At 52.1% G+C, this 11,699-nt stretch overlaps 1 protein-coding gene and 1 non-coding gene across 2 annotated transcripts in view; both read right to left on the bottom strand.

Annotated features, from left to right (window-relative positions):
- The window catches only part of LOC119113565 (cadherin-86C), a 23,185-nt gene extending 11,486 nt beyond the window's left edge, over nt 1-11,699 (bottom strand). The window contains exons 1-12 of the mRNA XM_037237893.1: nt 11,690-11,699; nt 10,983-11,110; nt 10,415-10,542; nt 9,979-10,104; nt 9,262-9,410; nt 8,428-8,601; nt 6,697-6,833; nt 4,542-4,661; nt 3,221-3,372; nt 2,525-2,632; nt 1,958-2,077; nt 949-1,037 (exon numbers count right to left, since the gene is read on the bottom strand). Coding sequence (XP_037093788.1) covers nt 949-1,037; nt 1,958-2,077; nt 2,525-2,632; nt 3,221-3,372; nt 4,542-4,661; nt 6,697-6,833; nt 8,428-8,601; nt 9,262-9,410; nt 9,979-10,104; nt 10,415-10,542; nt 10,983-11,110; nt 11,690-11,699 — 1,441 coding nt within the window. The remainder of the gene's footprint in view (nt 1-948; nt 1,038-1,957; nt 2,078-2,524; nt 2,633-3,220; nt 3,373-4,541; nt 4,662-6,696; nt 6,834-8,427; nt 8,602-9,261; nt 9,411-9,978; nt 10,105-10,414; nt 10,543-10,982; nt 11,111-11,689) is intronic.
- TRNAA-AGC (transfer RNA alanine (anticodon AGC)) lies at nt 6,113-6,185 on the bottom strand. The gene has a single exon. It is a non-coding gene; the product is annotated as a tRNA-Ala (tRNA).

Raw genomic sequence — 11,699 nt, 5'->3', positions numbered from 1 at the left:
CCGGTATTCTCTCCGCTGTTCCCTAGTCCCTGCAGTTGCTTGTGTCTGCCCGCCATCTGAACCAGACACGTATGCGTGCCATCCCGAGTGGCTGCCGCCAGACAGGCTGAGAAAACAATCGTCATCAGACCATTCGCTGACAATCTGTTCTCTGCCGCGCACTCCCAGCTCTGTCCTGTTCTCTGCCGCGCACTCCCAGCTCTGTCCTGTTCTCTGCCGCGCACTCCCAGCTCCGTCCTGTTCTCTGCCGCGCACTCCCAGCTCTGTCCTGTTCTCTGCCGCGCACTCCCAGCTCTGTCCTGTCCTCTGCCACTTACTCCCAGCTCTGTACTGTCCTCTGCCGCTTACTCCCAGCTCTGTCCTGTTCCTGTCGCGTTCTCGCAGCTGTGTCCTGTTCTCTGCCGCGCACTCCCAGCTCTGTCCTGTTCTCTGCCGCTTACTCCCAGCTCTGTCCTGTTCCTGTCGCGTTCTCGCAGCTGTGTCCTGTTCTCTGCCGCGCACTCCCAGCTCTGTCCTGTTCTCTGCCGCTTACTCCCAGCTCTGTCCTGTTCTCTGCCGCTTACTCCCAGCTCTGTCCTGTTCCTGTCGCGTTCTCGCAGCTGTGTCCTGTTCTCTGTCGCGCACTCCCAGCTCTGTCCTGTTCTCTGTCGCGTTCTCCCAGCTCTGTCCGGTTCTCCACCGCGCACTCCCAGCTCTGTCCCGTTCTCTGCCGCATGTTCCCAGCTCTGTCCGGTTCTCTGCCGCGCACTCCCAGCTGTCCGGTTCTCTGCCGCGTACTCCCAGCTCTGTCCCGTTCTCGGGTGGTCCCAGCGCCAGAGGGGCTCTGTTCCGCCGTGCCCACCTGTGGCCGTCTGGCGCGAGTTCATGGCCGCCAGGTCCTCCACTCCTAGCTCTGTCCCGTTCTCGGGTGGTCCCAGCGCCAGGGGGGCTCTGTTCCGCTGTGCTCACCTGTGGCCGTCTGGCGCGAGTTCATGGCCGCCAGGTCCTCCACTCGCAGCACCAGGCGGATTGTCTCCACCCGCTCCCTGTCCAGCGTCCTGCCGGCCCAGTGTGACCTCAGGTCAAACAGCTGCTCGCGGCCGGCCGACCAGCCCGGGCTGGTCCAGCGTGTGCGAGAACATCCGACCGGGTCATCTTGGTGGAGTTTTATGTAGCTGTATGCACCATTCACACGGCTCATTGACATGATGGTGTGCAATTCCATGCGAAGTATGGGACCACTGTCGATATTTAAGAAGCAAAATGAGTCGCTCATGTAATAGACCAAGACAAAACAGAGCAATAGAAACACACAGACATGTTCTCCCCAGCCATGCACTACCGTTGATACGTAAAAATTAACTATGCACCGTGTCTTTTAAGTGCTCGCTGATATATGGCATGGTATCGCCTCGCTAAAATAAATGTTGTAAAAAGGTGCATGATATACCTTATAGCGCAACCTATTATGGGGCGCCAGGGTCTGCAGCGGCCATAGTAGCGCTCAGCGGCCACAGCGCAACCGGGACTGAAACCCGGGGCCCCCACTTGGGAGCGGAAGGCGCCAACCCCTGGGCCATTACGCCCGCGTCGCCCAGATCTACTTGCTTGTTTCGTTTCCAGACGTTAACGCCAAATTTGACATACGCAAAATGCGACGTTAATGCCACATCTATGTGAGGCAGGAATGTGGTTCGCTGACGCTCCAGTTGTAACAAACTTACGATTTTTCACAATGAAGGCAACCGCAATAATCGGTTACTCGAGGTACTTCAATGATTTCGATAACGCAAATATCCGCTAGTCGGTTTTGAAAGCTGATTGTTTTGTCAGTTGCATGCGTATCGATTACGCACTTTAGCTGCATACGCTATCGGTTTATTTGTAATTTTCCGCTGCCATGATTGGCTGGGGACCAAACAGTACGAATGCCACTCCGCCCACGCAGCATATAGGGATTTTCCGTCGCCATGGTTACCTGGCGGTGCGTATGACTCCCTCGATCGGATGGATCTGGAAGGCCGCCGTAAAGTTGTAGTCCGATGCCCGCACCAGCGTGCCCTCCTCGTTGCGTGCCTCCCCTAGACTGTGGTCGATGCTGGAGAGCAATAACGCGCGGTCAGCGGGACACGACGAGATACAGAGCACCATCAGCCGAACACGGGAAGAGATGACACCCACCAATAATGACTCTCCATTTCCTTTTCGGTCAGAGGAGTTGAGCAGAGGTCACGCAAACATCAGGATGTATTCATAAGCAAGCTGTCGGGCCGCATCAACACGTGCTTAGATCACCAAGGGTGGAGCCTTGTGATAATTTTTCTTGCCTTTCGTGCGATTGGCATCGCATTTGAGACCGGGTCTTAAGACAGACTGTGTCCATCCCAAGATCGTGTGCTGACTCCGCCCCTGCAGTTCACCGCCCCAGGATTGTATGCTGACTCCGCCCCTGCAGACCACCGCCCCGAGATCGTATGCTGACTCTGCCCCCGCAGATCACAGCCCCGAGATCGTATGCTGACTCCGCCCCTGCAAGTCAGCGCACCTGTATCGCAGGAGAGGGATGGCGTCCATGTCGACGGCCGCCACCCGGCGGACGACGGAGCCGACGCGAAGGTTCTCCGGGATCGCCACCAGGCCCGGCTCCACGAACCTGAAGCACAGACGCCGGTAGGTGAGAGGGGCGCACTGAGCCGCGGCTGGGGACGACGGCGCCGCGGAGACAGAGCAAAGCACGGCTGGGCGAGGTTGACCGAGCGGGTCAGACTGAACCTTGGCTGGACGAGATAGAACAAGGAAGATGGACTGAAAAAAGGCTGGAAGACATTGTACCAGGAAAACTGACTGAAATGGCGGTTAGTAGAACTATTGACAGAATGAGGAAGACTGTGCCGTGCACACGGAAACACACATCTGAGACGTGAACGCCTGGGCGCCACGCATTTAAAAAGCACGCGACGATGGGAAGCAGGAATGATGCAGTCACTAGGTTTTGTTGCACGTCATCAAAGCGCATGGTTGTTGTCATTCTAGTCAGTGATAATGTAATCACCGTGATCACAACGGCTCACATACTACTTGCAAAAGAACGTCAAGCAGGCCCCTGCGCATTGCGGATCCCATATTGGGCGGGGTAGTTCACGGCAACCCCTCTTTATCCCATAAGCGACATGTTAACGCCCGAAGCTGGGTCAAAAGACAGACGGCGATATAATACAGTTCTAACCCATCGTTTACTCACGCAGGTAGCTTGTTATTGACGTCCTGGATGGTAATGTTGACGGTGGCGACATCTACCAGTTGGTTGGCGCCGATTCCGCCATCTAGCGCCGCCACCGTAAGCTCGAAGTGGGCCGCCCGGGGGCGACTGAAGTCCGGGTCCAGGTTGGCCCCCTGCGAAACGGTCACCGCGACTCACACTCACGCGCCGCACAGCAGAGAGCCCGGTGATCCGTAGTCGATATCCATGTCATGAATGACAATGTAGGGAGAAGCCATAGATTTAGAAGAAGCTATATCTGTTCTCACCGCGGGCGAGGGCTCTGCAGGGGCGCTGGTAGCTGTAGATAGATGCGTGTAGGTGATGGCCGTGGTGAAGGGCTCTCAGAACTCAGAATGTAAACGGGATGTAGGTAGGTACATGGAGAAAAAAGTTTCGAGAGCGCGTAGTGGGCATGTCCGGCTGGTTCTAATGTGTTTAAAGCGAATGTTTCACATTTAAAGATATTGAAGCAAACATCAGATATCATGAGACAAGTGCGCTGATACCTATCCGTATACTTTTTAGATGGAAAAGACTGCTCTAGACAACACGATTCTCTGTTCAGTTAACATGTTCCTCAATGCGCCATGGTTTGATTGAGTGATCGTATCTTGCATAACATTGATTGGGAGCCAATTGACGGACGTTATATCTGGAAAGTGCGCTCACGAACACCAGCTATAAATGCCTCGAGAATTGTAATTTTTCTTGTTGGCTTTGATCGCTGCATGGCTTATGGAGTGACAGGCTTTGAATAACGTTATCATGACGTCATGAATGCCAGGGTGACCTTCAACTACTCTCCCCGATATAGCTTCCCCATTCTTTTGCGGTTGTGTAGCTCAGAAACCAAAAAGGCTTAGGTCTTGAGAAAAACAGGATTGTGGACAGCACCGAAAGGTCTTCAAAGTGGCTATTTCAGTTTAAAACCCCATCTAAATGTGGAACACTTCCTTTGACGAGTTGTTAGCGTCAGATCTCACCAATGGTCGCAAAGGGGTAGCCAAATGGGCGGGAAACACACTCCCCAAACGACACAAACCCCCTCGGAGGGCTATAAACGACACAGACCTTCATCGAGGGGGTTTAAAAACGCACTCATGCACTCACGATTCGACTTATCAGTCAACCCGCTTGTTCCGAACGACAGGAAGCGTTCTAGGCATGAAGCGAACAGCGCGACATCTGTGATGATTGGTTACAACTAAGCAGCCAATTTTGCTCCTTGAGACGTAGCTGTTCTATCTCGAAAGTTTGGTGCGGAGCATTTGCCCTTTTCCTTCCGCATAAGCGTCCAGACCTGAGCGACGGTGATGACGCCAGTGGTGGAGTTGATGACGAACTTGTCCTGGGCTCCATGCTGGATACGGTACACGACGCGACTGTTCTGGTACGAGCCGTCTCCGTCACGTGCCGACACCTGCGGGGTCAAGGTCACAGGTCAAAATCGCGAGCTCATAGGGCGGGATCAAGATCACAGGTCAAAATCACGTCCTGGTAACTTCAGGGTCAAGATCACAAGTCAAGATGTCATACTGTCACCTGTAGGCTCAATGCCACAGGTCAAGGTTATTTGCATACACCTGCATGCAAAGGTCAGATGTTTGCAGATGTAAGGCCAAGGCCATCGGTCAGGACAATAAGGCAAGGGCTAAGGAGAAAGGTCATGGCCCATTGACTACAGACCACAAGCTTTATGAACAGTTGTAAATTTCCCGCAACATTGCGATACCGCTAGCAAACATTCTTATTTTACTAGTATGGAAAACGTAAAATGAGACAGCTGCCAAAAAATTGATGAACTTGAATAGAAATTGATTCTGATTTGGCAACCTGGGTTGAAAGTATACAATACTAACTCTGCTTGACAAAAAGAGAACAGGAAAATTTACTGTCACAGGTCTGGGCTGATGTGGGCAGCCTGTCACGATAGCACGATAGCACAAGGCGTTTATGTATCGGTCTTAGGATTTAAAGAACTTAACTTGATATAAGAAAGAAAGACCATCTGCTCCTGGTTTTCGTCAAAGTTTCTATACTGAGTTACAGACCTCCAATAAACCAGGAGTTACTGGCTAAACATTCCAAGCAGTTTAGAGCGATTTGCTCAGCGGCACTCAATTCCCTATTTCGAGCTGCACTCATCCCATTGAGTACCACCGACACAGTCGTTGTTTCACACTATGACATCGTTTCAAAAGAGGTTATGGCTAGTAGCCAGTGCCTCCTGGTCTCTTGCATGTCGTAAACTTAAAATATGAACTTTGAACATGTAGCACAGAATTTAGGTCTGATCCCAGTGACCACAAAAAATGAAGACATGAAACCAGGTGCCAAGTTGGTGCATGTGCCGACTACAAAGCAATAGCTGCGATTTTAGAGCGGGCACAGCAATATCCGACCGACAACCGCGCTATTAACGTCCAAAAAAGCAACTAATGACCTGTTTTTCCTCTTTTGTTGTCCGCAATGGCCGTCCTCTATAAACCGCCCTCCCATATAAACTCAGATAATCTCCGGCCCTCCAGCAATTGCACTTGAAGTACTCAAGGAAGCATTTATGAATTATGGCAAGGCAATGAATTCGAAAGGTGGCCATAAACCACAACCGAACCTGCTTTGCTGGTTCGGCTGTGGTTGCTGGATGTGTTCTTCCAATTGTTGCCGGATCATATGCACGTTTGAATCGTGTCAACATCCGTGTGTTCCTATGTCCGTTATTCGTTCCGTCCATAGGAAAAAAAATGCTGATGGACGTATGTGGGAAAGCAGGCATCGTTGCCACATGTGCTTCCGAAGTCACCCAAACCAAGTATCAATAGCGAATGCCCAAAAGGTCGAAGAGAAAACCGCTCTTGCAAGCGAAAAGCCTGGAGCTGCGGGGTATCGATCCCCGTACCTCTCACATGCTAAGCGAGCGCTCTACCACTTGAGCTACAGCCCCTGACGAAAGTATGGCATGTATTGACATATGTAATCAAACACAAAGTTACCAGGCTAGGTCATTTATAATTCTAGTAATACAGTTACTATTATTGTGAATTCGCACACGTCATTACAAGTAAACACAAGAAAACACAGCCAAACGCATTTTTCCCTACATGCTAAGGTTTTATAAAGCTTCATTGGTAATCATGAAATAAGCGCCGGAGCTAAATTGTGACCAGCCGCAAGCCCAACAGGCGATGCAAATCGGTATAAGTTACAAATATAAACATACAATGTGTATTTTTCGGTTCTGTGGGTAAAAAAAAAACAGAGAAAATAATAACGGTCCATCTGAGGTGCGACCACCGTACGGACTGAAGCACCGAGCCACTACTGAGTTATATCATTCAGTGAATGGCAGTTACTCCAGCCGTGGCTAAACCAGTTCGCGCTATGACCTGACCAATTGTCCAACTGGTCTGAGTGGTTCCCGAACTGGTCCACATGACATCTGCCTCGACACCGACCTGGATGACGTGGGTGCCGCCAGGCGCGTCTTCCGACACGGCCTTGACGTAGACAGTCCGTTCGAACCTCGGAGCCACGTCGTTGACGTCTTGCACCAGCACCTGAACCAGGCATGTGGAGGAGAGCGGCGGCTCCCCTGGCGGCCAACACGAGAACTAATCAGACTCGAACCAACGCGCCCGGCAGTACGTAAAGGCGACTATTTGTGTTGCGGTGTTTAAAATCGCCAGAGCAAAAGGTGCAGTGAAGACAAAAATGTCTTTGGCACAGCCCCGAGGGAAACCGAAATCTGTAGAAAATTATGTCCAAGATCGGAAGGCTGTAATTATGATAACAAATAATTATATGACAACAACATATAATTACATGACAACACTATTCAGCTGTATTCCGAAAGCGTCCGTGATAGATGCACTTTTCCATGCAAAATCTTGACATTTTGCAGTCAGAATCGTTTCGTCTGCCGCGGCCAGGTACCACCTGTGGACACTACGCCGCACAAGGGCACGACCATGTTTGTTTCTGTAGCCTTGGACACGACCACGGACATAGCCACGACCAGGGACATGGACACGACCACGGACATGGACATGAACATGACCCTGGGCATGGACAGGACCATGGACATGAACATTAACATGGACGTGGCCACGCCCCCTGATGCATATGGACACGATAACGTCTATCCTTCCACAATAGCACTGGTGTCGAATGCAGTGTGGCTGATGTGAATTTGGACCTTAACTGGCCTAGTTTGAACATTCTGCAAAAGAAGCAAGGGTCGTTTTCTACAGTCGGTTGGCGGACTGAGCCAGTGCAGTTGAACTGGCCCACCTTAAACTCCTCATTCCTCCCCAGAAATTTCAGCTACTTTGATTTCCGTCCCAGACGTTAAAATGCAAACATGTGTTGGTTTGTTTCAAAACTGTGTTTATGTTCATGAGTAACGTTCAATTCGAACCCGTTGTGATAGTGACAATGATGTATGGTGATACTGACACCATACATCAAATTTAATTAATAACAGGACTTATGACTTAATTATCAAATTTAATTTAATAACAGGACTTATGACTTAATTATCAAATTTAATTTAATAACAGGACTTATGACAAATTTGGGACCTAGCGTACGAGCAGTTTTGACGCTTGCCGCATTTCCTTGGACTAGCATTCCCTTTTTGTTCATATGCAACGGGGTTCTCAGAAAAGCACAGAAGCGCTCAAGTCAGCATAGGGGCTCAGCCCCCCTCCCCCCAGTGTTATTTGTACTAGCAGTTCCGCCGCATCAACTCTTCTCGGCATTCTTTAAGCGCGCCAGGGCACAGCTCTGATAGGTTCATGTAAGAATCACAGTCCCTTCCGCTTCGCCACCTCCGAGTTTCCAGCTTTGGCTCCAGCTTTGACAGAGGTCTGGGCGAGTCTGCTTGCTCAGCCCCTGAAAGAACCTAGCGGACTAATCCCGTCCGATATAAACAGAAGAAATGGTGTTTATACCCGGCGCCAGAAAACGCCAGGCGAGGAGCGCGGCGATGAATTTTAACAAATATCCGCACCGGCAGTAGTGTGTGATCTCCATAGAGCTCCCACACCACACAACATGAATAGGCGTCGACACGGCGTTGAGGCGCCAGCAGCGCGGACTGGGGCCCGGTCGACAGCGGGGATCCTGGAACAAGACGGAAATAATCACGGCGTTTTAGGCATCACGTGTGCTGAGCCCCCCCATACCTTTGTCGAAGACCTGGATGGTGAGGTTGATGGTGCGGATGTCTCCGTCGCCATACATGGCCTCGAAGTCTAGAGGGCGCTGTAGGTGCAGTTCGCCGGTGCTGCCATCTATGCTGAAGTTCCTCTGTGGGTCGCCCGCCAGGATGCGAAAACCGACCTCCGCGTTCGGGGTGCCTGTGGCGAGGGTAGCATGTTAAGGTCGGGGGTGGCGCCTGCAGAGAACGAGTGGGCGGCTCCCTCAACATACTACTGAAAGCTAGCATCACACCAATCAGGCTCGCAGGGAATGGACCTGGAATATCCACCATGGATATCACAGATCATCATGTCAGTGACTGCAGCTGAAAACGTTTGAAATGAAATCCTGTCCAGAATAGAATAAAATGCATTTAATTTTGTCACGGAAAGGTCGAAACTATATGCAGGCCTAGTCAGTTCCAAATGTTTTAACTGCAATGTCCTTCCCCCAATCCCGCCAGGTGGAGATATCATCGTTGTTCAGCATTTATTCGAACGGGAACCCGAATGACACGCATTACAGTCAACTACCGTTTTGGAAGCATGCATACAATACCCTTTATTTACCATTTGCATGTTCTGGAGGTCAAAGCTTTGCTCTTGTAATGCTGATATGTCCTGAAAGTATAGCTGTGGCCCAGCAAACATAGCTGCTTTCGATCGGTAACTGAACGACACTTAGGCTCAAAATAAAACTGCTGGTACACGTAGACTCAAAATAAGCCAACACTTACGCTCAAAATAAAACAAAGCAAAATAAAACGCCAACTTTGAGCCTCGTCCGCTCGCCAAACGCCGCGGCAGCTGGGACCTCACCGGGCTGGTCGTCATCGGCCGCCTCCAGAAGGTGCGCCGGCGGCAGGCGCCGGCTGTTCTCGGGCACGGTCAGCTGGTACAGCGGTCGGAGGCAGCGCGGGGCACGGTCGTTGACGTCCGTCACCACCAGCTCCAGAGGCACGCGGTTCCTGTGGCCGCGACCGGGGCCGGTTTGAGAGGAGGCGGCCACGACATGCCCTCACGTGCGGAGATTAGACAAGTTTGGAGGTGCTGACGGAAGCTGAATGCTGCTGAAGAAGCTCTCCCGGCAGGCTTGTCGTGCAGCGCTTTTTTCAGCATTCCGGCGCAGCACATACGGGAGTCAAGTCTGAGGTGATGTACTGGCTACTGTTTTGTTCTTGGGTCCCCTCCTGAGTTCGCACGCGTTGACACTCAGGTTATCTCGGAGCTAATGTGCTGAATTACGCACAGAGCTCTGTTGAGTAAACAGAGCACTGCAGACCACGCTGGCCACCATTCATACCCGGAGCAGACGGACAGTAGAAAGACGCCTTCCTCTGCCCCCCAGACCCCGTTCAAAGGTCAAGGTCGCGGAAAGGGTAATCGTTTGGACAATTATCGTGCCTGCCGTGTTAATATGGACGCAGTGCTAGTGGTGCATACTAACGCACCAGACGAGGCCGAGAGCCTGAGCATTGATCCCATCTGTAATACTACCAGGGTCAAGGTCACTCAGGTCACGCGCCGGCGGCTGACCTGTTGCCCCGGCCGTCGTCGTCGCGCGCCTCCACCGTCAGCTGGTGACGCGGCGTCGTCTCACGGTCAAGGCCGTGGTCGTCCGTTGCCATGGTGATCTTGCCCGTCACGGGGTCCAGCCGCAGACTGCAGGCAGCATATGAGCCATGGAGTGGGATGACGGCCGCGGTTTACGGAACATGACTCAGTGACTCTGGTCAGAGTCATTCGGACTGATGGCGAACAGCTACAGACTGGTGTGGACGTCAAAGGCTACGGCAAGTTCTCAGAAACTACAGCGAGTACCTGAAGCGAGATCTGTCCACGGACATTCGGCCGGCATCTCCGAGAAATAGCTGAACGGAGCTGTGCACATGCTTCCAGCCTCCAGAGTCCAGACTCTTGTCTCAGTGCCGCACACGTGCTGGACGTCGTGCTGCTGACGGGGTCCACTCACTGCTGGGCGATGTCTCCCGTCAGACCGGTGAACCGGACACCGTCCGTCCCGAACGCGCCAGAGTCCGGGTCCAGGGCCTGCATCCACGCCACCAACGTCCCCCGCCGCACGTTCTCCGGCACGGAGGCCTGCGGGAAAGCGGCGGGTCAAGTCGGGGCCTCGGGTCAGATCAATAAGGCAGATACGGATACGCGGCAGGGTATAGACGGAACAACAAGAAGAACGTTTCGTGAAGATCAGAAATGCTCAACAATATGATGAACTCTGCACCGTTCACGCATGCGCGGGAACATCCGCTAAAGAAAGCATATCGCTACCACATCACGGGTCTCTGTTGCAGGAAGTGAGCAGCTGCATCAGTGAGGAGAATATTGGCCTTGATAGTCGATGCCGTTAATATGAGAGCGATTTACCACGAAATGCAAATTCCGGTGCAACTTAAGGCTAATCGTAGAGCTTCGAGTGCAACAAACCTGCTTCAACACTACTCGATGCTACCCCGTACCGATGTCACCAGCTCGCAGAGGTAAAGGTCACATCAAGGTCACAACGCTCGCGTTGAACTCACCACGTAGCGCGTCTCGGCGAACTCTGGCACGTTGTCGTTGGCGTCCCGCACATACAGCGTGACGTGGGCTCGAGATGACTGGCCCCCGACCGCGGTCACCTCCTCGGCCACAACGCTGAAGTTGAGCTCTGTCGAGGGCGACAGACATCGGCGCCGAGCGCGGTCAGAGTGGGAGGCGGTCTGGCACGCACGCCCGCTGCGATGTTGTTATGACGATGATGATGCTGCTGATGATGATGATGCTATGACGATGATGTTAGCGCCTGACTTGACGCTAAACTTTGATCAGCAAAACGGAAAAAGAACATGGCAAAGGAATACACTCACGCAGTGCAGTTCACAACCGGAGAAAAAGTCTGCAGGTTTTTCTAGCTTGGGGCCTGTACGTGCTATAGTCCACTACATACTATAGGCTGGCCAGTGCTGCGTTTGAGTCAATTTCGTTTGCCTCAAGCCAAGACACGGAATGTTTCGTCTACACTTGATCGGTGGTCCGCCGGTGGGTCGCCGCCTTTGCACTTGCACCAGTTTATCTCATTGGTGTCGCCGCATTGTTTCAAAGGGTCTGATGTTTGCCGGATAGGTGTCTTACGACATCGTTTATCGCTATCGGTCTTGGCTTCACACTCGCCTCACACACTGAGTTTACACACTACACACTGGGTGCAGCGCAGTAAATTTAAATGCTGAAGCTTTCTGAAGCACACCATCAAGCAT

This window comes from Pollicipes pollicipes, unplaced genomic scaffold, assembly GCF_011947565.3.
Source record: "Pollicipes pollicipes isolate AB1234 unplaced genomic scaffold, Ppol_2.1 Scaffold_1600;HRSCAF=1878_pilon_pilon_pilon, whole genome shotgun sequence".
NCBI classification, from domain to species: Eukaryota; Metazoa; Arthropoda; class Thecostraca; order Pollicipedomorpha; family Pollicipedidae; genus Pollicipes; species Pollicipes pollicipes.
The sequence above is the reverse complement of the archived record's forward strand: the minus strand, read 5'-3'. Positions and strand labels throughout refer to the sequence as shown.